Consider the following 25,595-nt stretch of genomic DNA (forward strand, 5'->3'; position numbering starts at 1 on the left):
GAATCACAGAATAAGGTTGTATCCGCGTCGCATCACATGCAAAAGCGCGGAATCCCCTGTCAAGTCACATTTTCAGGGTCCTCGACTACCCCGCGTTCGCCCAAGCGCCTCAGAAGAAAGTGGGGGTCATTGAGATCGATTTTCCAGACAGTACATAGTTCTACACGCAAAAGACCTATGTTCAGCTCATCCCAACCTAATGCTCTTTCTCCGACCAGAACTGCAAGAATCGACTCACAGTCCTCTCCTCCCAATAATGCGCCTCTCTGATATAGTTCGGCTCAGCGCTGACATTCTTAATTCCATAGCTGTCCCAATGATGTCCAGCTCCCGCAATCAGATAACTCGGATACTTATCGCTGCTGATTCTAGGCTGAGCTGCCAAGTTTGAATGGTAGCACAGATCGAGCCAGACATCTGTGTTGCCATCGATAAGAGCGAGGTTCTCAGCTTGAAGATTCCAGCCTCCGTATTTGTTGTAGTAGTGCAACGCGGGAGTGGCGGGAATGCTGTTGTGCTCGCCGGGTGGAAAGGCCCAGGTGCACCATTGCTGGGTGTAGTCGATTTGGAGGACGCGAGAGATGAGGGAGGGGCCGTTTGTGGGCGCCACTTGGTAACCGCCAGACTCGGAACAGGTTGAGTAGAGGTATGAGCGCGCTGCTCCGTTTGTGGGGTCGGCGTAGTATGTCTGGTTCTGGGTGCCGAAGCAACCGGAGTCTGTGCTGTCGATCCGGCCACTCTCGCACGTTGGGATGAGCGTCTTCTTGACGTAGTCGGCATATCCACCTAATCCAGTCCAAGGCTCGCCATTGGAGTACTTGGCCAGCGCCATGTCGACGCTGCTGATGTTTCCCGGTGGATTGATTTGCGTTACGTTGCCACAGAAGCTAAAGAAGTCCTTTGAGCCGTAGCGGTCGGACCAGTCTGGTTTAAGATCAGTTGCTGTTTAATTTCCGTATCGTGGAATGCCGTTACTTACTGAGCTCTTGCCAAGTGTTGGTGGGATAATTCATGGGACCTCCAATCGGAAATGCAATCGTCATAGCAAAATCCCTCAGATCTTGCAGCGCACCGAGACCAAATAGATCCTTGAGTTGCTGGATACCGTCCTTGTTTCCACTCCAGATGAGCTCGTCAATCTTATCAACGATGTCGACAATCCTAGAAACGCAGTCCGCCGGGCCAAATTTCATGATGGGATTGTACCACTGAGGGTACTCGAGCAAAGCTTGGATAGTGGCACTGCTTCCGATACCTCCAGCAAACACATCGTTGTACGTCTTCATGGTGAATGCGGTGTGAGCACCAGCGAGGGAACCGCCGTACATGATCCATGGGGTGTCGACACTGCTCAAACTGGCGTTGACGCCTGGGAAGGTAGCATGTTGTCTGAAGTAGGCATTATCGGCGATGGCTATAAAGCGTCAGAACACAAAGCCGTTCAGTTATCGGTCATCGCTTACTCTGCTCGGTAGTCAGGAACCTCAGCTCATCCGTCGTACTAGAGTTGTAAGGGTAGCTTTCGCCATAGTAACGATTCTCAAGAATCACCCCGAGGCCATTGAACTTTTCCATGAGTATCTGGATGACTACACGAACCGATCAGCCACTTGAAAAGAGGGATCAAGGGATTTTAGTTGTCATGACTTACTTCCAGTCTGCAAATTGGAAAAGCGCGATTCTACGCTCGTCTCTCCGCCAATATAGAGGAATACCGGCCCTCCAGGCTTGTAGTATGACGAATCAAAAACTGTACAAAAAAGTAAGCTCAGGCTGTAAATGTACGTAGCAGTGTTATATTTACCATATCGCTGCGTGAACGTATCATTGGTATGTGGAAGATACCGATTGCTATCCGGAAAATGATCAATCTGCCACAACAATCAGTAAAAGGCCAGCAGCCAACGAAAACCATGGCGACAAACCAACTGATCAATGGTATGCGCTTCATAAGCCGGCGCATCACCAGCCTGTCTCTTATCCATCCATGGCGTCCAAGTCTTAGCCGGACCCGCAGCCCCCAGCGCCGCGAAACTGCAAACCAACGTCAGAAACCTCATTCTCAAAGCCTCTGTTCAGTCGACGTACCAGTGAACTTTGGAAGTACCGCATCGCTTTTATACGGCCCTCAAACTCGGCTTCCCGGAACCTGGGCTTGCCATCGCGTCATGTTCCTCTGTACCCCAAAAGCGGGGCAAGGCACGCTGGGTGCAGCGAGCGATGCCTAGTCAGGCAGGTAGACGCAAGGCTTGTGCAGGCTTGGTGAAGCTTGTCGCTGCTTGGTATCTGCCTTGCTACTTTGGAACTATCTGCTTACTGTCTTATCGTGCGGTGAGGCTTTTCTGCGATGCGTAAGCGGGGTGGCTGGCTGTGTTTGTGAGGTTGGGTGGTGCAACATCGCGGCTTCGCAAAAAGCTCGCTCCGCTGAACGATGCTGGAAAGGGCCAAGAGGTTACGCATTTCCGAATAAACCAATTGAGTATGCATAAAAAATACACACACATGCGCCATTGTAAGATTGGTTTCATTCGGCTACCCTCCAGGGCTAAGTTCTACCCCGAGTTCCAATCAATAGCCTCATCCGGGCTCAGCTACGGGAACGATGACGCAACACTGCATCTCCGTTCCTTCTCACTCCAACTCCGCACACGTAGGCCTAATCGACATACCAGCTTTCTCATACGTCCGATCCGTAGCCTCCATCTGCCTAATGCTCTCTTCGCCGTCCACCCAGGCACCACTTCCCTCTCTGCCTTTGACCCTGTTCACAAACTCCTCAAGCTGGTACCGATACGATGTCCACCAATCCTGTCCCCTTTCTTCGCCGCCCATACCCTCAGTCCACTTGTATGCTGTTTTGTGTTCGGTCTTCTTCTCTTGTTTGACGATCTTGCCAGATGTGGGGTCGCGCAAGGTGATGGTTGTAGTGATGTCGATACGATGGTAGGCATGCGGACTCATGAAACCTGAGAAAACAAGTACCTTCTGACTAGACTTTTGTAGACCGCCTTCGACACCAAGGTCTTCAGGATGTAGAGTCACGGAGATCCAGGCGAGCAGGTCTCGGAAGCTGGGCCAGTTGGATGTTAGCCATGGGAACCAGTAGCCACCCCGAGCACCTAGATCGGCTGAAACGTGACCAGTGCCGCCATTGGGAAAAGTGTAGGTGGCTTCCATGGCTTGGTCGCAGCGTTGATCGTGTGGTGCGTGTATGAGACGAGGTGTTGCTGAGGTGACTTCTGTGGGCTCAGTTCCAAAGACGCCTCGTAGTGCAGAGAGGGTGTAGTGTCCTAGGTCCATTGCAGCGCCACCAGCAAGATCATATTCAAACCTGATATCCGTCGCAGGAATGCCTCCTTTCGGCACTCCAGCGCGAGCACTTGCTTTCTCTATCTCTTGCTTTTCGAATTGCGCAAGGAAGGAATGCCAAGCGGGATGGAAGCGATAGTGACTTGCTTCAACAAGGACCGGAGCATCCGGAGTATCGAGGACTTGGTGGTGAAAAAGAGAGCGTGCCTCTTGTGCGTTAGACACGGACGGCTTCTCTAACAGGACGTGCTTTCCTGCTTTGAGGGCGGCGAGCGTCCATTTGTAGTGAAGGCCGTTGGGGAGGGGATTGTATATACAATCAATGGATGGATCGTTGATGAGCGCTACAACAGGTTAGTGTAACCTTGCGGTAGCTCGGGGCATTCATGTCCGATGCTTCCTGGTTAAAGAGATGCCACGAGATGGGCTACCTACCTTCATAGCTGTCATGAACGATTGGCACATCCCATCTCTTCGCATAAGCCTCCGCTTTCGTCTTATCTCTAGCTGCAACAGCAACGACTATGATCTCTGCATGTGACCGCGCCGGGATAATCAAAGCTAATGGACTGTTCGACGATATGGTTTAGCTTCAAGTCTCATCTTGACGTTCTGTTGTGGACGAAGACAGTAGAGCGTAGACGTACGCAATCTTGGCAGCCCCCAAAACGCCGAAGCGCAGCGCATCCGACTTCTTCGTCACTGGCTTGCGACCACCAGCCCACTCACCAAACTCCGCCATGGAGTTCAACCAATCGACGAGCCCCATATTTGACTATGTGCGCAATACGAAACGCAATAGCTAAGCAGAAATAATGAGGAAGAGGAAGACCTATATTTGTATGTAGGATCGTCTTCCAAGCGGGCGATGCGCTGAGCATACGCCCCGCATGCAGTGCGCTGTATCGCAGCTGGACTTCCAAGATTCCCGAGGCGCGAATCAGATTGATTGGCCCGCTCGTACGACACGACCTCAACCTCCATGTGGCGCCTGTGGCTGTGCATCAGGACCATGAACTACATCGCAACGACATCTCAAGATCAAACCCGCAAAAGGTCTGAACGGGAGCGAAAGGTCCGCTTGATACTCCAGATAGATCCCCCACAGGTCTAGAGCAAGTACGCCGACAATCGATGATCAGCATATGCAGCTGGTGTGTAGTGAGGGCAATATACAGCACTTCAGCCGGATACAGCATCTTGCAGATGGAGCGTGGGGTGTTCCTTGCATACGTCCTCCAAGACGCGTTGACACCGTATAGCTCAGCTAGTCGAACTTACAGTGTGGCAGCCATGCTCACAACCACGCAAGATTCTTTGATGCCTGAAAGATAGGCTGAATCTAACCTTACACGCCTCAAACTCGTAGACCCGGCTAATAACCACAGGCACCGCCTATGCAAATACCGAGGCACCGTTTGAAGCAGAAACTCTCTCACACTGTACTCCGGAGCAGACCATGCAAGTCAGCAAGCAATGTCCGAGGCCAGCGGCAAAGGCGGTGGTAACAGGCGTGGCAATATTGAATCATGGCGCGATTAATGGCTGTACTTGTTTCAGATGTCAGACGTGGTGGCGAGAGAATCCACTTTGCCGTATTGGACGACGTGCATGAACGGCATGTTCAGGACGCTGCTGTTTGATCGACAGAGCTACACACACACGATTGTGTGGGAAAGAGTGGGTGTGGGATATTATTGTCCACGAATGCCTTGCTGCCTGCGAAACAGATTGCGCAAGCGACGGGCAAGGAGGACGTCCATCCTTGTTTTGACACTCTATCTTGCAGGCATTGCATATCATGCATAGCGGTACGCAAATAAAGAGGAATATTGTCTACTGCCTGTTTAGATGATCTCCATGAAGTCGGCGGAAATTTGTCGGTGACGGAGGTATTACAATGAAAATCGTTTGTGTGCTCGGCGAGCAAACATGTGGAAGAAATAATTGCGCCGAGCTTGATCAACCGGACTGAACGTTTACCGTGCTGGGGTCTTCCATTGAGGTCACTGCGAGGCGGTTCGCTTACAGCCGCAGTGCTTGGCTGATGGTGAATCTGCGTAATGATCACCGAAAGGAGTGTGATGTTAGGCGAACAAGGCGAATATCGCAATTCCCACATAACAACCTTGGAAGTCACAAGATTGAAAATCCTCCTCACACATGCTGCGTTGTAGTCTCCACCTGACCTATACAGCGGTGAGCCATGTAAGGGTTTTACAGCGGTAGCCGGCAGCTACAGGTTCAACGGCTTTTCCCTTTTGCGCGATGGGATCCGAGAACCTGGTTGCGACATGGGACATCGGCCAAATTGCAACGGCGTCCGTGTCGTAACGGTGACAGCTTGGGTACACCGCTGAAGGTGAGTCAGAGCGAGTGATCAAGTCGCCGACGATCTACCAAGAAAGGCCGGCTGCGTGGGTTGATTGACAGCGGACTTTGCCAGCGCTCGGGGCGCGGTAGGCATCAAGGAAAAATAAGGCTGCAGGCTGCATACTCTGCCCGCAGGACCCACGATCTGCAACAAAAGCAACGTGGTTTGTGGAATGCGGGCGTGAGTCAATGATCTGCCAGGGATTCAGCAAGCACTTGGACGCACGCAGAGGGCTTGCATGGACGTGTGATTGATATGCGCTTGCGTGCGTGAAAGTTGATGTATCGAAGGACGACTGCAGGTTTCCACACGTTGTACACACGGCAACGCGCAGCTTGCGTCAGCCGATGGCGTACATGGATGCCTCGCTTCTTGCAGGATGGATTGAGTTGACGTCTGACAGAGCTGTTCTTAGCATCATCGGTGTTTGCGAGAGCAATTTGATAGCTAAGCGATGGGTCTGTGTGCGTGCAGAGGACCGATTGCATGGTTGCTCAGGTCCGTATTCATCAGACCGGAATGCAGCCTTGATGCCTTCTGCCAATGGCACGGAATTGCAGAGGACGAAGGACGTCGGCGTTGCTCAAAGTCAATTCGCAAATGAGAGGTGCCATGAAACCGAGGGACTCCCAGTCAGCACCGCAGACAAGTGCAAAGTGTATACGCCTGGGCCCGAGCCGTCTTTGGTCGCCCACTGCGAACGTCGGCATACTCATCCGAGTATCAAAGGTCAAACAGCGTCAGGGTGCTGCCCCCAACGTGGTGTGCCCGGACCCGCTCGGAGGGGCGGAGATTGGCGTCAATTTGCGGCGTAGGCACACAATGGTACTTCCTGTGTAACCGCGCGATGCGCAGGTTGTTGTTGGCCATGATGGCAGAGGGGTAGTGCAATGCGACGCATACCGCTAACGGCTGCGCAGCTGCGGGCACGTCGTCTGGCAGAGCGGTGAAGTCGTGCAACATGCGACGCTGTTATGGCGACAGACGGTGCTGGGTTAGCGTGTGGTAGTCGATGCAGCGGTGGTTGGCTATACGCAGAGGAGTCATCTGCCTCAGCTGAAAGCAGGCCAGGGCTCCTGGCAGCATGCACCTGTGCCTGAAGGGCTTCACGGCCGTCGTTGGAGCTAGGCAGGCAGGCGCAACCGAGCCAAACCACAGACTAGAGCCCTGCCAATATTCGCATTCAGACACCGCATCTGTCCTGCTGATTAGCGTTGCAAGATGAAGCGGCGGCAAGTATCGTCGTTCCTGCACAAGCCGGGGTGGTGCCGTGATTTCAAGGTGAACCGGTCACACGGAAGGTTTCGGTAGCTGCGGGACACCTGAATCTGCATCGCAGGTAAACGACTCGCATTATTGGCTCTCTATTCGACCTGTCAGGACTACGTCACACAGCGCCCACGTGTGTACCACCAAGCGCTTGTGATGTACAGGTGCCTGATTGTGGAGGTTGCAGTCCTGGTGGCTCTGACATGCTGCCGCGCTTGTCAACCACCGGCGCGTCCTATCACCGCCATGTGCCTTAGCGGATAGCAATGGTGGTGTGCACGGGAACTATCGCGCGCGCTGACAACTGGGCTGCCATGTTAGCGGAAGATGCCTTGCGCCCAGGAGACGTTCACTTCAGCCCCCAACGCCTTCAGTGTCGACTGCCGACGCGATTAGTGATCAGGACCATGCTGTGGCGATGATTGGCACCCGGGTTTCACATGCAACAGAAGACAAGGTATGCGTGTAGTTGATCTGAGATCAAATGATTAATGCTATGAGACGATATTGGGTATTCCTCCTGGCTGTGATGCCGCCTAACCAGTAATAGAACTCCAAAAGCTAATGATGCTATGATGCCACACAGCCAATCCCAAGCGCCAACTAATGCATGTTCCAAAGCAAGTAATACGCTCAATATTAGAAGGACTGCGGTGTGTATGTGCCAAAATGAAGTAGGCGTCTATAGAGAAGGATCGTTCCGGACACCCGAGCCAGCGTGTGTTGGATATGCAGTCGTAGCCATGCTCCGATGTGAGTCAGACGAGCAGGTCCTGGTAGATGCAGCAATGCCACATGGCTGCAGGCCGTCATGTGGAGGCTTGTGATGCAAGGCTGAAATGGTGTGGGATCGCTCTCCAAAGACAAGCGTAGGCTGCTTTTAACCGGATTTCGCGGCGGATGTCAGGTGAGTGACGTGGAGTTGTTCGGAGTCTAGGGCGCGTAGTGCGTCCAAGATCAGATCGTACTGGGTGCTGCAGATGCACTGCATGATGGCGGCAGACCAGGCGGCAAGGTGCGGGTCGATGTCGGTTGGTAGAGTATTAGGGTGGGGTGCGGTGGATGTTCGGTAAGGATGCGGAGTTGATATCGATGTTGTGGTGCGCCAAAGCCAAGTGTGTAAGTCGAGCAAGACAGACATGTGAGTTGATGTTCATGTTGATGTCTATTTGGATGGGACAGGAGGCAGAGGGCGGGTTGGTGGTGGGCCAGGGCAAGGTGGGAGGTTTTGCGATCCCATGTTGGACTCCTCGTAGATGATGGCGGCCATTGTGTTGAGTTGAAGGTGAAGCTGGTAGGCTTGTGTAGAGCGGAAGCGTTGAGTAGGTTGTTGTAGTGTTGGTTGGTAGTGTTGTAGTAGTAGTGGTAGTAGTCTTCGGCTCTGGATGATGAAACGAACTCTCCGATGGTGGGGGGTCAACGTATTTATGTTTGTGCTCAGATTGCAGACCCCCAAAATGTCGGTCAGCTACGTACTTTGACGATGTGTGTAATAATGCTAGGCAGGGCATGGCACGGCCCAAGCGGTGAAAGAGGCGTTGGGCTGATGAGCAGGAAAGGGGTGGCTCCTGGCTTGTGCATAAGCTAAAGCACGCCGAAACATCGCTGATCCTGGTCACTTAATGAGCAGGGGGGAGAAGAAACACGAACTCGCGCGTTACCGCCTTGTCGTTTCATCGGCCTCGTGACTGCGTGAAGATCGTGTTGATCCAATCCTGTCGCAGTATTGTCGCCGTCGCGGCATGTCCTTCGTACAACGCATCATCCTTCAGGCAAGGCAGCAGGCTCAGCGAGGCATGATTGACCCACGGCACGTTCGTTCTCTCTTCTGACATCACCTGTTCCCTGACACTACCGGCTTATTGCTAGCAGACATGGCTAGTGCGAACGGTCGTGTGAATGAAACGTAGCCCTCCTTTTCACCTTGACGGTGCGCAGGGCTGGGATCAGTCGCCGCCTTGGGACCGCTTGCAAGAGGGTTTGCTTGCGAGCGCTTCAGGAACAGGCATCGCTCGGTTCCAGTAGCCGGTGCGTGCCAGGAGCAAATTCTGACACACTGACAGTAAATTTCCGTCACACAATTTGCGACGTCGCCTATTTGCCAACGTCCGACACCCACCGACCTCCAGCGCAGGACGAAGATCTAGCGCCTATGCCGACCTTCTCCCGTGCTTCTTTGACGCTTCCACCCAATTTCGAAGCCCCCTAGAATTTTCCGCTCCACAATGTCCACAACTGCTGGCGCCCGTGCTGGCGGTGTGAGGTCAGGCATGACTTTCCAGCTGCTGTCCTGAATCGACAGGCCGGGGTACACACGTTCGTTCGTGGGCAGCTAGGCTGAGAATGCGAAGCACCGCACAAAGGCATGTCATGATTATTTTTGTCTTTCTGGCTTGCCGTCTTCGTGCGACTCGTATTAATCCTGGCTCGCGCTTGTGACCGAGGTAGGAGTAGCTGCCGACGCCCAGTATGCCCTGTTTTCCAAGAACGTCCGGCGACCACAACTGGCTGGCAGTGGCCGCTCGATAAAGGTTATCAGGATATTCGGCTGGGCCGGAAGGACAGAGTTGAACGGGCGCCATACTGCCACTAGGCGCTCAGCACCGCAGAACACCATTGCGGAGTGACGGACAACAGCACCGCAACTTGCATGTCTCAGCTGGTCAAGATCCACGTGTATGCCAGGGGTCCACGTCCGACTTCAGATAGGCGTTCCTTTGATTGAGATTCGCAATATGTATGCCTCTCTTTACCCCTGCAGCCTCCCCGGTCAATGCTACGATTGTCGAAGCGTTTGCCCTGAAGAGCCTGTGCGCGACAAGCAAAGAATGTCCCTTGTTCACCAGAAAGAAAAAAAGTGCGGCGATGCGCTCATCGTCGAAGGTAAGCGATTAGATTTGCAGGGGCAGACGATGCGTCAAACTCAACACAGCAAGTATCGTCCTCACCATCGCCACCCCCTTCGGTAGTTCAGTAGCTCAGTCTCAACGCTTCCAAAGAGCAGCTGTTTCAGCTTGGTGGAGAAGGAATGCGCAGGTGTTACAGTCCAATGCGAAGACATGCGACAGCATCGAAGATCTGGTCTCATCCCAGTAAAAGACTTTAGGGCTGACAAGCGTTCCAACCAACTGGCCAGCGCGGAGAGACGACAGGAGACCGAGCGTTAGCATGTCTGCCGTTAATTGACAGCCCATAAGATTGGAGCCACACTGGTAGAGTATGTGTAGTTTGAGCTGCAGGGGCGGCCGCCATGCAGACTGCAGTAAGTAATCACGGCACCTTTCGACCGACAAACTTTTCATCTTGAGGCTGTCTGATTCAATAAGCCCTCTCGTAGTTCCTAATGCAGGACTGCTTGCAGCAATGACTGCGGCGTTCAGGTCGCCGAAAAAGAAACGTCGTATTGGCACTGAACTCTATCCTCCGGCTCCGCTTTCGTCGTCGTGGCTAGCCGAACACCGCGTCATTATATAGATGGTATTGATTCTGCCAAAGCATGGCAGCCATAGTGCGATAACGGCGGTGGATCAAGGCGATCGTCATCAGCAGATCAATAGCTCGGTGTGGAGAGGACTCCAGGCACGCTGCTGCAGGTACGCGCATCATGTCTCGGCGCCGCTGCCGCACTCTGTGTGGCTTACGCTCCTTCACTTTCGCGCGCAAGCGGATTGGGCTGTGCCAGGCCGGCGAGCCCGAAGCGCTACCTGTGAAAGGACTCGAACAAGACAAAGACGAGACGACTCTGGAAGCGTGTACGCCGGAGAAGCACCGAGTTCACGCTCGCCAAGGCAGTGGTTCCTCACATTCGTTTTCGATCAGCGAGCTGTGGAGCTGTGTCGCAATGTTCAATGTATCGATCGAGCCAAAAAATCTGCATTTAGATACAATAGCACGCCTTGTCGTACCGGAAAGCCGACTGATCCTCCCACCTTTGTCAATGCATCAGCACCTCTGTGTGCTTTGTTTCAGTTTCATTATCCTCATCAAGTCCCCATTAGGATATTGGCCGCGTCTGTGGTAAGATGAGGCGTGCGTACACAAGATGGCGCGCGAAAATCGTGGCGCATGTTGTGCCCTCTGGGAGAATGGTTCACTAAGCCAGCCACCTATTGCGCAGGGGCTTCTTGAAGGACCGCGCATTTATCCGGTATAATGGTTCAGCACAGTGCGTTCCACGTGGATGAAGCCTGTCATGAACTTGTCGTGTTCAGGGTCGGCGAATCGTGACCGCCCTTGTTATTTTTGTCTCTAGTAGTCCGCGATCGTATCAGTCCACAGCTGTCATGGTAGAATTACCGGCCAGCTAGCACTAGCTTGCTGGATCTGTTCAAACGGCGTCTTCATCGTCGTCAAGCTGTTCAGCCACAGCTTGCGTAGACACCCAATTCTCGAGCATTGCCTGGCTGGAAGTTGCGCCACTCGCTCCTGCCGGATTTCGCACGCCACGGCGCTTAACGACAAGACATAGTATACGGCCGTAGATACTGAAGCCGTCATATGATGTATTGAGACCAAGCTTTTTCTTATCATCTGCTTGTGGTTCCTCATCACTGGCCTGATCCTCATCCCTTGTGGTAGCCTTCGTCTTGCTGCCATTGGCAGGAGGCTCGGGGACAAAAAGATCCGAACTTTCGCTGTCCGTATCATCGCCGATTCCATCATGCTCCTTGTTGCCTCTTCGGCGTCTTGGTCGTGCTGAACGTTCAGGCTGCTTTCCAGCTACGTCGGCTGCAGGGATATCAGCAAGATTGATAGGCTCGTCGTCCTCCTCTCTGATGACTATCGGATCTGCGGCATCTTCGTTGATAACGACAGGCTGATCGCTAGTTCCGGTTGTCAGCCAGTTGGTGAGTTTGCCCGAGTTGCTCTGGATGCGGGCCTTGTCTTTGAAGATCTTTTGCTTGGTCAGAACGGAGTGGCGGGAGGATAGGTCCGTCAAGAAGATCGAAACCTCGAAATCATCTGACGTGATGTTAGCCGTCTGAGTAAGACTGCAGCATATATGCGGGGATGCTTGTATCGTAGATAGTTCAACAGGGCTTCATGCAGCTTACCTTCAACGACAACATCCTTCACTCCCTTCTTTTTAGATTTGGCACCACCTCGGCCTTTACCCCGCTCGTTTTCTTCTCGCAGTTTGGGCAGTACAAGCGGTCGTATGGCCTGAATGACGCGTGGCAGTGCTGGATCATCGCGTTTCAACAGCCATGCCTCAGCGTCAGCAGGTCTGTCGAGATAGATGCGGACCTCAAGGACCGAATGTTTTGTAATCCGCAAGTAGCGTCGGAGTGGTGCCATATTGGAGTTGTGAAGGTTTGATGTCGACAATGTTATCAAGCAAGTGCAGCTGGGAGCATGGAAACCAACGATGATGCGTGTTCACGTGCACGCGTTCCGACGCTAGGAACGTTCCGATCGGCGTGCGCAGAGGTTGTAGAGAAGTGCGTCAGGATCTCCCAGACCAACAGCGCACCGCAACACGGCACAAGACATGGTGCTTGAGCTTCATGTATGGGGCCCAGCCTTTGGCCTCCCCTCAATAGAGCCGGAATGCATAGCGACGGTTGCTTACTGCCAGCGCGTGATCCCCAAGGGCGACTGGACACTCGTCGCGGAGCACGACCCCACGGTTGGCGCCACAGGTACAGGACTGCAACCCCACCGTGGCCGATGTACATTCTTACACAGCAGCAGAGAGCCTGCCGATCCTTTTTGATGACGATGTTGCGACCGCATCCGGCTTCGAGGATATTGTCGCATACCTCCGTAATCACCCTGCAGTTACCAATGACCTCGATGCCAACCTATCCAGTAGACAGCGGACCGACAGGACGGCGTGGGTACCCAACGACCAAGTACTAGGCGTGTTCTAACACATTTCTAGTTTCATCACGTTTCTCCAGTCCACGGCGACGCCTCTGATCGACCTGTCCCTCTACGTCTCTGCCGAAAACTACAACACCGCGACCTCGTCCGCTTATACCGCAATCCTGCCATGGTATGCCAACTACACCGTCCCGCCGAAACGACGAGACCTTGCGAGAGCCCGGACGGCGCACATGGGACTCAGTAGCTTGGATGTGGATACTACAGCTGAGGAAGGCTTTGCGCCGGGTCGGGGCACTGCTTCGTCCGAATATGAGGCCGCAAAAAGGGCAGCCGGCATACCGACCGAAAGTCAACCCAGCGCCATGAGCATGGGACGTGGAAAGGGTCTAGGCGGTCTCCTAGGTGGCCAAGTATACGCTGCGCGCTTTAGACTGGATGCTCTGTCGGGTGAGCTCCTGGATCCCTTATCAGATCTATTGGGGAAACACGACCATCTCTTTCGTGGAGAGCTGCCTTCTAGCTTGGATTGTCTTGCTTTTGGCTATCTGTCCCTGCTGTACTACCCAATGGTGCCCCAAGCTTGGCTTAGGGAGACTATCCAGACCAAGTATCCACGCATCGGAGCATACATTCGTAAGTTGCGCAAGGATTTCTTCTACACCGACGAGGTCGACCCTGTAGAGGTCTGGTCTGTTTCTACGGGCGCGAAGAAACTCCTAAGAAGTACTTCTCTACCATGGACAGCAAGATCACAGACTCTCGCCTCCAGTACGGTAGCTAGTGCGAAGGAGATCTTGGGCAACATTCCTGGAATGTCTGCCTTGTCTCGACGGCATAACGTCGTTGTCTCACAGCCAACGCTAGTATCAAAGCGCATCAGATCTGAGGTCCCGTCTCCGTTGTTCGTCAACACCCTCCTAGGTGTGACAACTGTATTCGCAGTGGGACTAGCATCGCTAGCTGTGCACCACCGCCGGTCACCGCGGGAGGGCGAACTTATCTTCTGGGCTCTGCGCCCAACTACTGGCCTGGGCGAAGCAGGTAGCATTCTCAGTGTCTTCGCCAACTCGCTGCATGACGGAGCGATGTATTAGTTCCGAGCAAGATGTTTCGACGATATACCATTGTTTTATGCACGAATTATACATGGGCAGTGTAGACTTTGAGAAAACCAAGTTTCTGCCATTGGCCAAAGCTTGCCATTGCAAGCGAAAATTTGTAATTGCAAAGACAACCACTCTGCACCAGTGCTGTACACACACGTCGCGGAACCTCCGGCAACCAACTCCCTCTGTCTACAGCAATATCTCCGCTGCCATATAGTCGCTGTCCTGGCGAGCATTGAAAACCTACAGAAAGTACCCATTTGAACCTTAATAGATGCGCAACCTGATTTATAGACGACTTGAATGGCTCTCTCCGAGGATCTAGGGAGAGACGATTTCCTGGTAGTGCGGTTGTCATGGCGCCCATAGGTCCCGAAAACAGGCACACATCAACGTCACATCAGCCGGATTGAACATAGCCACTGGCGCCAAAAGTTCTGGCCCCAAGCTAGGTAGGATCAGCGCAAGCAGGGCAACCATTGTCTGATTGTGTACAATATGTGTGTCGCATACGGGTGCAAACCACGAGAAAGGGTCTGGGTCGAATGCAGGTACTCAGGGTCGTAGAAGGATGCTCTATGCTGGTTTGGGCGTGCCAATGTCGCAGTGTGGAGGATGTGCATGATGTGAGGGAAGGTAGCGTGCCCGAGAACATGATCGCCACGGGGAGAGTGGGGCTAGGCAAACGCTACGTCATTGAAGTCCCCTAAACAAAACCTCCGTCATACCGCGACATCTCTGCGCCTTCCATATCAACACCGCGCCGCCCCCGAAACTTCAAGCACGAATACATTCCCCCAATCCACACTTGATCAATCGCCAGAACACCACCGCCAATATGCACAGAACCTACAGCATGCGCCAGTCTCGCGCGCCCACGGCGTCGCAGATTCAGAGTCCCCCGCCCCCTTCGTCCTCGACTAAGAGCGGACGCTTCTTTGGCAAGGCCAACATCGGTACGTCCTCTCGATACGATTCTGCCCGCTTTGGTCTTGTTTCCAGCCACGACGCGAATCGTGCGAGGAGCTTCGCTTAATGCCATTTTTGCACACCGTATGTGCAGAGCTCGTCGCATGGTTCAGCGACGACGACCATTTCGATCGTTGATGCTCCCGGATAGCGTCCAGACCGTTCAGAGAATGCTTTTTCATGTTACAGTTGCTGACTGGTCTTCTACCATACAGGCCACACCTTCCGCCACAAGTCCGCTGGTGCCTTCGGACCCGACCTTGCAAAGAAGCTGTCACAACTTGTCAAGATGGAGAAGAACGTCATGCGCAGCATGGAGCTTGTTTCCAGGGAGCGCATGGAGGTCGCAGTAAGCTTGCACAACCCTGTGCGACTCTACGTAGTACTAACTGGCCACACAGCAACAACTCTCCATCTGGGGCGAGGCTTGCGACGACGACGTCTCTGACGTCACTGACAAGCTCGGTGTCCTCATCTACGAGATCGGTGAGCTCGAGGACCAGTACGTTGACCGTTACGACCAATACCGCGTCACCATCAAGAGCATCCGCAACATTGAGGCTTCCGTCCAGCCCAGCCGTGACCGTAAGTACTCTACATGCGCGCTGTCCGATTGATGCTTACGTTCAAATAGGCAAGCAGAAGATCACCGATCAGATTGCTCAGTTGAAGTACAAGGAGCCCAACTCTCCCAAGATTGTTGTCCTTGAGCAGGAGCTTGTACGCGCTGAGGCCGAGTCCCTCGTCGCAGAGGCCCAACTTTCCAACATCACCCGTGAGAAGCTCAAGGCAGCTTTCACGTACCAATTCGATGCTATGCGCGAGCACTGCGAGAAGCTGGCTATCATTGCCGGCTACGGAAAGCACTTGCTCGAGCTTGTTGACGACACCCCCGTCACTCCCGGAGAGACCCGCCAAGCTTACGATGGCTATGAGGCTAGCAAGGCGTAAGTTTCTCTATTCATTTCAATGAGAACCCCCCACTAACATGCCACAGCATCATCCAAGACTGCGAGGATGCCCTTACCAACTGGGTGTCTCAGAACGCCTCTGTCTCCTCCAAGCTCTCCCAGCGATCGCGCACCCTTTCTCAGCGTCGCCGCAACCAGAACCGCAACATGGGCGAGGGTGTTGACCTCTCTGGCCAAGACCAGGCCCTCGACAGGGAGTCTGGCTTGTGGATCCCTGCTGAGCAGCACCAGGGCAACGGCTACGAGGGCGAAGATCTTGACGACGATGTCACTTCCACCATCGCTAGTGAGCACCAGCGCGGTCGCGAGGACGAGAGGGTTGTTGCTGCTTAGACGTCACACTGACGGCTTAAGCAGTGTTCCACTCTCTGTCCGCTAATAGTCCGTCTTCACGAGGACTGACGACTTATACCCCTGATGGAATGAGCGACGACACTGCAGTTTTGGATCCGATATATCCGATCAATGTGGCTTGGGCTATGTGATGGAAAGCTTTCTGGATGATCAATCTCACTAGAAGCTGAAGTCTGGTTTTGGTCACATGGATATCACGACTTTTTGACGATTTTCACCGCGCGTTGTATGAACCTTGCAGTAATAGTGTAATGAGATAATCTATATGCTTCGTTGAACATGATACGACATCCGCATTTATCGTTATGTGATCGAAGTCCAGAAGATCCCATCGTCGCAACACTATGTGAGTTTGTATTCAGTCTCTATCACGGCATACATTGACCCGAACCTGAAGCCCACCGGCCGGACACACTTCGTTCTCATCAACAAGCCGCAGCATCTTTTCATCGAGCCGGCCCGCCCGCCGATGCTCAATGTACAATCTTGGTGCGGCCGGGTTCCCCAACACAGTCTGCCATCGGTCATTTGCCGACGACCCACTTTCGGCGGGTGAGAGATACCCCACCTAACCGGTTTCGCTCATAGTGCGGGGCAACCAGGATGAATGTCAATGACCGAAGACGGGTCTTTTGCCGGCCCAAGGCCATTTTCCCTGGGGAACGTAGCGGCGTGTGACGTTGAACTGTGGGGTGATGGGAGAGAAGTTCGTGGTCGATGTTTTGTGACTGACATCTTGACTCCAACTCTCAACTTCAAACGTCAGATCGGGTATATCGCAATTAAGAAAGAGCTAGATACTGGGAACAGCATAAAGAAGAGTGACACCGAAGAGAGCTACTGCATCTGTGGATACCGGCTTCCGTGTAGTATTCGTCGCATCAACGTTGAAAACCCAGCGTTGAGATAGGATACTTTGGGACACCAAACTGGTCTCCCTCTTTCAACCCAAACCAGGAAGACACCACAAACACCATAACAATGTCGTCTAAACCCCAAATCGGCTTCTGCGGCCTAGGAGCAATGGGCATGGGTATGGCCACGCATCTCGTCAAGCAAGGCTACCCTGTAACCGGTTTCGACGTTTATCCTCCTTCGCTGGAGAAGTTCAAGGCTGCGGGCGGCACACCATCAACATCACTCTCAGACTCTGCAAAAGACAAGCCTTTCTACATCGTCATGGTCGCATCGGCCATGCAGGCTCAACCCGCGCTTTTCGACAAAGACGGCATTGTGAACGCTTTGCCAAAGGGAGCGACACTCTTGCTGTGCTCGACAGTACCAAGTGCGTACGCGAAGAGTGTAGAGAAAGAGCTGGTAGATATCGGCCGCGATGATGTACTATTCATCGATGCACCTGTCTCCGGTGGTGCAGGCCGGGCCGCAGACGGCACCCTCTCCATTATGGCGGGCGCCTCCTCTGTCGCGTTTTCAAAAGGCCAATGGCTACTCGAAGAAATGTCCGCCCCTTCCAAGCTTTTCATCGTTGATGGCGGCATCGGTGCTGGCAGCAACATGAAGATGGTTCACCAGGTGCTTGCGGCAATCCAAATCCTGTCTCTCAGCGAAGCATACGGGTTCGCTGCTAGACTGGGCTTGAACGGACAGGATGTGTACGACAAGGTGCTGGGGAGTACGGGTTGGAGTTGGATGTTTGAAAACCGCAGTCAGAGGACGCTGAAGGAAGACTATTTCCCGGGAGCGAGTGCTGTAACGATTATTCTGAAGGATACTGTAAGTATCCCTCCACCCTCAGGATCCCGAAGTGATGTGGCATTGTACTAACAAAAACAAAACAGGGAATCATCACATCCATGTCCCGCAGCGTAGCCTTCCCAGCCACCCTCTGCTCAGCCGCCGAACAAGTCTACTTCTCCGCCCTCGACCGCGGCTGGGGCGCCAACGACGACTCAGGCATCGTCCGCCTGTGGACTTCCGAGCCCGTCACCAGCATCCAAAGCAGCCTCTCGGCCGAGAACAAAGAAGCCAAGCTCCAGCTCGTAGTCAACCTCCTAACCGGCATCCATCTTGTCTCCGCAGCTGAAGCCATCTCGCTAGCCAAACACGTCGGTATCCCATTAGCGCAGTTTTACGAGTTGGCGTGTGATGCCGCGGGTGGAAGTGCCATGTTCAAGGATGCTGGTGCGAAGATGATTGCTGTTTTGGAAGGCAAGGAGGATGGGAAGGGTAAGGTGCTTGGGGGTTATGCGGAATCGTTGAAGCAGGCTGTGGATGAGGCGCAGGCGATTAAGTGCCCTGTGTACCTTGGTACTGGCGCGTTGAATCTGTTGTTGCAGACGGGCAGTGAGCTGAGTTTGGGTTCGTTGCTCAAGTGCTATATGCCATAGATGGGGTAGGGTAATATGAGTGATGTGTATATAGTCCGGGTTTGAAATGGACAGATGCGTATACTCATAATGTTGTTATATTTTTCAGAAGTACATTGTATGACCCGTTTGTGTCGTATCCTTTGCGACAATGGGCAAATTGCCTGTTCTCGAGCCTTCAACTCCTGTTGTCAACCTTGGTGCACCTGATACCTCTCTTATTCGCCCTCGCGGTAGCTGACATGTCTATTTACTGCATTCCACTAACAGGGACTTGCAATCTCTGCAACTATCACCGTGCGTCCTCTCGACCGCCGTTCCCGCATCTATCTTCTCTCGATGTTTGCGAGTATGGTTTCGCCGCCATCTTCCTCCTGTAAGTCTCAGGCATCTGTAGCTCTCACGAGAGCCCTGTTCGGGTAACTAAGCGGGGAGTCGGACCCGACGCTGGTTCTGAGCGCGTGGCGCGATCATGGTAGAGATGCGATATCTTTCCGAGTCTTCAAGATGAAACTCCTAGTATCCTGGGGGTAATTGTTCTTCCCTGTAGTATCATGTCCTCATTTCCATCTCAAGATCCCTAGTCTCTCTGCTCAATTCTTGAACATCGTCTTGAGCCATGATCTGCGCGCTAGCATCCAGATCTTGTATGACATTCTCTAGGCCTCGTACTAGGGCTTCTATCTCGGCGCGTTGTGCGGTGACGGTCGAAAGCAGCTCGGTGTTTGACTGCTGAGTCTCGACGAGCTTAGTGTTCATATCGGTCGCTTGCTTCTCGAGGAACGGCATAAGGTGCGCTAGGTGTATTTCGGCTGGAGTAAGTGTATGCGGTCTATGCCCTCGAGTCAGTATTCGAGAGTAACAAGAACGGGCGCATTCGCAGAACTCACGGCACAGGCGTCTCTACAGGTCCACCATTGGCACTCGCTTCAGCGCGCTTCTTCCTGAGTTTCGCATCCTCTATGCACTGGTCCAGCGAGTTGAGCAGCCTAACGACATTCCTCCTCTCCATGATGTCCTCAAAGTTGCTCTTCCATGTCCGATCCAACTGATCCACAATTTGCCCTCGCAAATTGTCCAGCACCTCTGGGCTATACTGCGCAGCCGTTGGGAAGCACGAAGCGAAGTTCTTGGCCGAACACTTGTCTAAGGTCGCTTTGGAGGCTTGGTTGAATACATTGATCAGACCTTGCGCGCGCGGGCCGGGTGCGTCTGCGATGGGTCGAGCGGGTGTGGGAGATGGAGAGCGCGATTCTGGATTCGTGGCGGTAGGCATGATGGTATGATCACAGACTGCGACGGATTTCGATGTACTATGAAGCCAGTCAATAGATGCTGTAGCGGGCGCATTGTCTCCATCAATCGCTGTTTACTCGAGAAGCGCGCTAGTCCACGCACGTGATCGCGTGTCCCGCTAAGCCAGCCCCACTTCTCCACAGGCACCTGGGCACAAACAACATTGAATGATTTTGAACCTGTTGTTTGTTGACAAGAACCTGCCAACACTTGATCATTCACTAACCGAGTACAACTTACGTGATTGAATACAGCGTTCTAGGATACTTGTGAAGCACAGTCAAATCACAGCCAGATCACGACCAGATCACGACCAGATCACGACCAGATCACGACCAGATCACAATCAGATCACAGCCAGATACCAGCTGCTACCAAGCTCTCACACTCCCGAGGTCTCTGCTCAGAAGATGGCACAGCCCAACTCTGGCGTCGCTGCCCAACAGAGCGCTGCCCATCGAGCAAACGACACTGGAGCCCGAAACCTCACTCTGGATTTGTACGACTTGACTAACCTCCGTGCATTGCCTCTACATTTATCTCTTTTTTACCTCTACTGCGCTTCTTCTACCTCATTTCTTCTACTTCGCTTCTTCTATTTCGCTTCTTGGATCTTGACTAACCTTCCGACTAACCTTGTAGCAAAGGACTTCAGATCAAGGCCCCTGTCAGCCCCGAACAGCGCAGAAGCCTATTGGATCTACCGCCGATTGTCCTCTGTGGCATTATCCAGGCAACAGACTACCAGAACGCCCTCCGCCTCTGCCAGACTCATCGCCATTTCCGCCCACTGGTCGAAGTAGGCTTCTCTCATGGCCTCAAGCTCCAAGACAAGATAGCATTCGTCGTGAGGCGTGCGCATGCCAAGTGCACCCCATACACCCTCAACCCGTACACCAAAGGCCAGGGTTATCTTGGCTGCCGGCTATGCTTCCAAGTCTACCCCATTCTTCCCAACGACCCCGAATTCGACGACAAATTCCTGGGCGTGTGCAGAGACTGCGATCTGACATGCGGCGTACCCACAACAGGAGATGAACACGACGACCTACTCCGGGGAACGACATACCATCTCGGCTCAAACCGGCTTGTACGTTTCTGCCTGGTGTGCGGCCACCTCGTCTACCAAGACCCCCGCCCAAACCGTCCGATCATCTACTGTCCTTGTATCAAGGATGGCTTGGTGGGTGAGCATCTTGGTGCCGTCAAGGCCTATGAGGGCTGCGCAGGTGAGTTCTCAACATACTCTGAAGCCTACATGATGCTAACAGAGTGAAACAGTTCACCTCTTGACATACCTACCAACCTACATGAGGTTGTGGGATGAGCAAAACCCACCTACATGGCCCGGGTTCGAGAATACAGACCAGCAACCCGCCTTCCGACCGGAGGAGGTGGGAGAGCTTGCGGACGACATTGTCTCCGCGGATGAGTTTTCGGCCAAGATGATTGGCATCGAAGTCGGCAAGCTGGAGCGCCAAGCTTCAGAGAAGAAGCGCGAGGCTGAGGAGAAGAAGCGCGCTCTGGCTTCCGACGAGATGAAAGCTTGTCTGGCGAAGATTCGGGCGAGGCAGGTTGAGCTGAAGGAGGCGAAGGCGAAAGCCAGGATTGAGAGGGGGGTTATGTTTACGGTTGAGGAGGCTTTGGTCTTGTATAAGAAGGGGGAGGAAGAGGGTTTTCCTCTGGATCTTCAGCTGAGGCGATCTCGCATGGGATGATATCCCAACTTGGGGCTGAAGAGAAAGCGTTGAGATAGGGTGATGTGGGTTCATGTACGATAGTCAGGAAATGTTCACACGAAAGATAACGTCAATCACAACAAATGCCAAAGGCATCCTTGATTTCCCTTTCAAAACTATAGAGGAAGAAGAACAAGCTTTGTTTACAAAGAGGGTGTCCACCATGAGACAATAATAATGAATGGTAACTATCCACGATAAACCAGCAGCTATCCACACGAACGAACAAGCGCCAAAGTGCAGACATCTACTCTTCAAGGTAAGAAAGCTTGCGCATCTCACCCAACCTAGTCCTAGCCTGCGCAAGCGAGTTCTCGAGTTGCAGAATCTCGACCTAGAATCATCTGTTAGCGTCTGCTCTTCTCCAAAGAATCTTTGATGAATATGTACCTGCTGCTCCATCTGGCGGACCTTGAACTCGTGGTCGCCCAACTTGCTGTAGTCGACAACCTCGCCCTCGTCCCTGTTCTTCTGGGCGATGATCTCCTGCACTTGCCTGACAAGCGACCTGCAAGCCGCAGTGACAGTCTTGGATGCGCTCTCCAGCCTGTCTTGCGTCTTGCTCATGAAGCTGGCCTTGACACGACTGGCAGCCACCAACTGAGCGGTGGAAGCAGCAACGTCGTTGGAAGCAACGATAAGCTGCTCGGGCGAGTTGCGACCGGAAATGACGCCGTCGGCGGTCTCGATGAGCATGTTTGTCGATGTGGCGACGGCCTTGGCGGCACTGATGAGACCTTCGGTCCAGCGGTTGTGCTTCTTGTAGAACTGGGTCTTGGACATGCTGCCCCGGCCTTCGCGCACGATTTCCTTTTGGGACTCGGTGGCGGCCTTGATGAGCTGCGCAATGGCGTTTGTGACGGCGATGGCGGCTTCGAGGATGGAGTCGTGGATCTTGAGCTCGTAGGTAGAGTACTGATCTCTCGGCTTCTTCATCAGCTTGGACAGACGCTCGGTAGCTGCGTCGATGGCGTTGGCTGCCTTGGTCAACTCGTTGTCAACCAAGTCACCAAGATCGCCAGAGGCGTTGGTGATCTTGCTCTTGGGTGCGAAGGCGTCCGCGAGCTTGGACAAGCTCTGCAGGTTGCGCACGACTTCTGTGCTGTTGTTGATGACAACGTTGATCTTCTGCTCTGCGTCCATGTCGTACATGCGCACTGACTGGACGTTACGGAAGAACCTAATGGTCGAGGTTGCAGAGGCTCTCGCGCCGTTGATGAGCTGGTCAGCCTTGTTCTCATCAGAAGCGAATCGCGTCAGTCCCTTGGTGTTCACCAACACATCGACGATAGCGCCACCAAAGTTGCTGACGGCGTTGATAACCTCAGCGTGCTTGGCGTTCGGCCCGTCAGCAATGAAGTTGTTGAAAGCAGTCGAGAACTCCATGGTGCACGTTGATGCCTTCTCAATCTGCGAAAGCACGTACGCGCCAGTGGCATTCTGGTTTCCGGCTTGCATAGGAGAGTCGAGCTCATACAGCGCATCGTCAACACGCTGCACACCACTCTGGAGGACGGAGTCGATGAGGTCGTTGATCTTCTGGAGGCTGTCTTGGATAATTGTGTCCAAGTGGCCGTCCAGGACATCATCGTTGGTACCAGCGTTGAGCTTCAGCTCGTTCAGCTCGAGTAGCGTCTGGTCCATACCAGCACGGAAGATCTCCAGCTCCTCCTCCTTGTCGCGCAGTTGACGCTCCAGGTCAGAGTCACCTTCACGGTACTTCATCTGGAACTCGTCTAGCGCGCGGGTCTTGTTCCGCAGCGCTTCCTCAAGATCCGCGATTTCTCGGTTGTGTCTTGACAGCATTGCCGAAAGTTCTGAGCCCTTGCCACGCTCGAGATTGTCGGCTCTGTCTAGGGCAGCACGGAGCTCCCTCTTCAGCTTCTCAGTCTCCTCACGGTGGCCACCAGTGTGACGGTCCTTCTCCATGAGCGCTCGGTCGCGCTCGCGAATCATGTCTGCCAGTTCCAAGTTCTTGGTCTTCAACTCGCGTTGCAGCTTGTCTCGCCCATCAATGGCTTCCTGGGCGGAGTTCGCCTTGAGCTGAACTGCCTTGAACTTCTGTAGCAGCTGAAGATGCTCATGACGCAATTGCGAATAGAGCTTGGCCAGCGATTCGTACTTTGATCTCCATGTGTTGAGCTGCTCCTGAAGTGCTCTTATCTGATCGTCTCGCGAGCCCATCTGTTGCTGGAAGTTCTGGTTCATCTGGTTGATCTCGCCCTCCAATGCCTTCATCCGCTGGTCGTATTGTTGCAGCATCAGCTGATCGCGTTCGTACTGAGCGCGCGCGTTTAGATTCTCTCGCTCAAGCTCAGCAAGGCGACCCTGTGTCTGCTGTTGGTACTGTTCGCGCATGAGTTGTTCTTGCGCCAACCGAGCTTGCTCTGCCTGAAGCCGTTGTTGCTCCTCGAAGTCACGTTGTGCCTGCATCGCTTGCTGCTGCTGCTGTTGCTGAGCCTCCTCCCATTGCCTCTGTAGTCTCTGCTGTTCAGCCTCGTATTCCTCTTGTTGCCTCCGCTGATTATCTTTCCAGAACTCGTTGATTGGCTCTGGGTCGACTGATGGAGCGCGAGCGGGTTCGGGCTTCTCGTTGCGGGGTCGTTGAGGTAGCGCGGGCGCACTCTCATCTTCAGAGAGCAGGTTCGGTGGTTCCTGTGGCAGCTTTGGCACTGTAATGAGGTTGGTCAAGTATCTAAGATTCGAGCATTCGTAGTAGAATTTGACGAGACGGTAGTGCTGGGCATCGTATCTGCCGCGGAGAGGAGAGAGCGCTTCGTCGTCACCGAGTGCTACGCTGGTTAGTTGGGTCGCAAATCAACCGAGACTCTAGTCCTTACTGGTGTGCATTGCGCGCAACATGCTGGTGATGAACTTGTAGATACCATAGGACTCCTGAACCAGTGGCACCAACGCCGCTATCCTACATTCGTTGTTCGCGCCGCTCCGGAAATGTGAGAAGATGAGCTTCTGGAAAGCATCGATCTGATCTTGTAGCGTCATAAGATCCGAGATGGTCTCGTAGCCCTCATTAGGGTCATTGATCGACTTCAAGCTGATGTACTCCTCGTACTCGAAGGTTCCTATTCCAATCAGCCAGTTATCCGCGTCTTGCTGCCGCTCATCGTACCATTGAACTCGGGATGTTGTCGGTGGAAAGCAAGCTTGGCCATAAGATAGTAGATGTACTCTGAAATGAGCGGCGCATATCCCCGCATGCCTTCTCCGACCGTGGAGCCCCGTGATAGGCTCTCAAGCCAGCTGGTGTTCGATTGCGCCTCCTTAAGAACGATAGGGTGGCCCTCCTGGAGGACCTTGTGGACGGTAATGAGCGCTTTGAAGGTCTGCACCTCGTCGGCGAGGATTGGCTGCCTGGAATATGCTATTAGCATTGGGCGGATTGGGCACCATGGTGCGCTCTTACACTTTCATGCCCTGCCAGAAAGACGCGGAACTCTTGTGATCCCATGTGTAGACGATGCATGCTCGCACGTGTTTCCCTGCGCTGTTGTGAGTTTCATGCGCGTACTGACGAGTTCCGATACGTACGCTTGGGGGAGACCTCTTCGATGCTCGTGGCTTTGCGAATGTTGATGGCAAGCTCCGACTCCTGCCTGGATTGAGACATGTTAGGCCATGTCACATTTCTCCTGTTGAAATCTCTCGCCCAGAGGCTAAAGGGTGCCGGCATAATGATGGTGATATACGTACTTGCCCATATCCACGTTGCGCGAGCTTCCGTAGAGCGCCATCTTGGTCGCCGTGCGCTCCTTCTGAGCTTGTTGTTCGTAGTTGTAGGTAGTTGTAGGAGGGAAAGGCTAATGGTCGGTGTCGGAGAAGGCGCGCAAAAGCAATGCGCGGAAATGGGGAGGTGTGGGGTTGAGATATTTGGTTGCGTTCTTGGGTCAGTCAACCATCAGAGGAGCTCCTACTACTCGACCCCCGGGAGGTGGTTCGTGCAGCTTGGCGCTTCGTCATCGCCTTCACCCCCGACCGGGTCTAACCCTTGTATCTAATACTGAATTCTAGATTTGCTCGCAGGCAAAACCTCT

General features: G+C 53.5%; 9 protein-coding genes across 9 annotated transcripts; 4 read left to right on the forward strand and 5 right to left on the reverse strand.

Annotated features, from left to right (window-relative positions):
* Positions 1-196: 196 nt before the first annotated feature.
* On the reverse strand, positions 197-2,060 carry J4E92_005201 (uncharacterized protein; the record flags this gene model as incomplete). The annotated part of the gene is made up of 6 exons (XM_051496584.1): positions 197-924; positions 980-1,414; positions 1,464-1,589; positions 1,652-1,750; positions 1,805-1,871; positions 1,926-2,060. The coding sequence occupies 6 exons, from the start codon at positions 2,058-2,060 to the stop codon at positions 197-199; spliced, it is 1,590 nt and encodes a 529-aa protein (XP_051353304.1).
* A 571-nt stretch (positions 2,061-2,631) lies between these two features.
* On the reverse strand, positions 2,632-4,078 carry J4E92_005202 (uncharacterized protein; the record flags this gene model as incomplete). The annotated part of the gene is made up of 3 exons (XM_051496585.1): positions 2,632-3,653; positions 3,745-3,878; positions 3,957-4,078. The coding sequence occupies 3 exons, from the start codon at positions 4,076-4,078 to the stop codon at positions 2,632-2,634; spliced, it is 1,278 nt and encodes a 425-aa protein (XP_051353305.1).
* A 7,201-nt stretch (positions 4,079-11,279) lies between these two features.
* On the reverse strand, positions 11,280-12,250 carry J4E92_005203 (uncharacterized protein; the record flags this gene model as incomplete). The annotated part of the gene is made up of 2 exons (XM_051496586.1): positions 11,280-11,914; positions 12,007-12,250. 2 exons carry the CDS (start codon positions 12,248-12,250, stop codon positions 11,280-11,282), a joined length of 879 nt encoding a protein of 292 aa, XP_051353306.1.
* A 193-nt stretch (positions 12,251-12,443) lies between these two features.
* J4E92_005204 (uncharacterized protein) lies at positions 12,444-13,875 on the forward strand (the record flags this gene model as incomplete). Its single annotated transcript, XM_051496587.1, has 3 exons — positions 12,444-12,594; positions 12,647-12,788; positions 12,837-13,875. 3 exons carry the CDS (start codon positions 12,444-12,446, stop codon positions 13,873-13,875), a joined length of 1,332 nt encoding a protein of 443 aa, XP_051353307.1.
* Positions 13,876-14,725: 850 nt separating this feature from the next.
* Positions 14,726-16,160, forward strand: PIL1 (Eisosome core component; the record flags this gene model as incomplete). Its single annotated transcript, XM_051496588.1, has 5 exons — positions 14,726-14,843; positions 15,072-15,205; positions 15,258-15,441; positions 15,491-15,803; positions 15,854-16,160. 5 exons carry the CDS (start codon positions 14,726-14,728, stop codon positions 16,158-16,160), a joined length of 1,056 nt encoding a protein of 351 aa, XP_051353308.1.
* A 1,002-nt stretch (positions 16,161-17,162) lies between these two features.
* On the forward strand, positions 17,163-18,529 carry J4E92_005206 (uncharacterized protein; the record flags this gene model as incomplete). Its single annotated transcript, XM_051496589.1, has 2 exons — positions 17,163-17,915; positions 17,981-18,529. 2 exons carry the CDS (start codon positions 17,163-17,165, stop codon positions 18,527-18,529), a joined length of 1,302 nt encoding a protein of 433 aa, XP_051353309.1.
* Positions 18,530-19,060: 531 nt separating this feature from the next.
* J4E92_005207 (uncharacterized protein) lies at positions 19,061-19,784 on the reverse strand (the record flags this gene model as incomplete). The annotated part of the gene is made up of 2 exons (XM_051496590.1): positions 19,061-19,340; positions 19,399-19,784. 2 exons carry the CDS (start codon positions 19,782-19,784, stop codon positions 19,061-19,063), a joined length of 666 nt encoding a protein of 221 aa, XP_051353310.1.
* A 430-nt stretch (positions 19,785-20,214) lies between these two features.
* J4E92_005208 (uncharacterized protein) lies at positions 20,215-21,522 on the forward strand (the record flags this gene model as incomplete). The annotated part of the gene is made up of 3 exons (XM_051496591.1): positions 20,215-20,303; positions 20,447-21,033; positions 21,086-21,522. 3 exons carry the CDS (start codon positions 20,215-20,217, stop codon positions 21,520-21,522), a joined length of 1,113 nt encoding a protein of 370 aa, XP_051353311.1.
* Positions 21,523-21,790: 268 nt separating this feature from the next.
* On the reverse strand, positions 21,791-25,295 carry J4E92_005209 (uncharacterized protein; the record flags this gene model as incomplete). Its single annotated transcript, XM_051496592.1, has 7 exons — positions 21,791-21,877; positions 21,934-24,335; positions 24,384-24,626; positions 24,674-24,915; positions 24,968-25,043; positions 25,093-25,157; positions 25,255-25,295. 7 exons carry the CDS (start codon positions 25,293-25,295, stop codon positions 21,791-21,793), a joined length of 3,156 nt encoding a protein of 1,051 aa, XP_051353312.1.
* Between the last annotated feature and the right edge of the window lie 300 nt (positions 25,296-25,595).

This window comes from Alternaria infectoria, assembly GCF_024043175.1.
Source record: "Alternaria infectoria strain BMP 0036 chromosome Unknown scaffold_7, whole genome shotgun sequence".
Classification (NCBI taxonomy): Eukaryota; Fungi; Ascomycota; class Dothideomycetes; order Pleosporales; family Pleosporaceae; genus Alternaria; species Alternaria infectoria.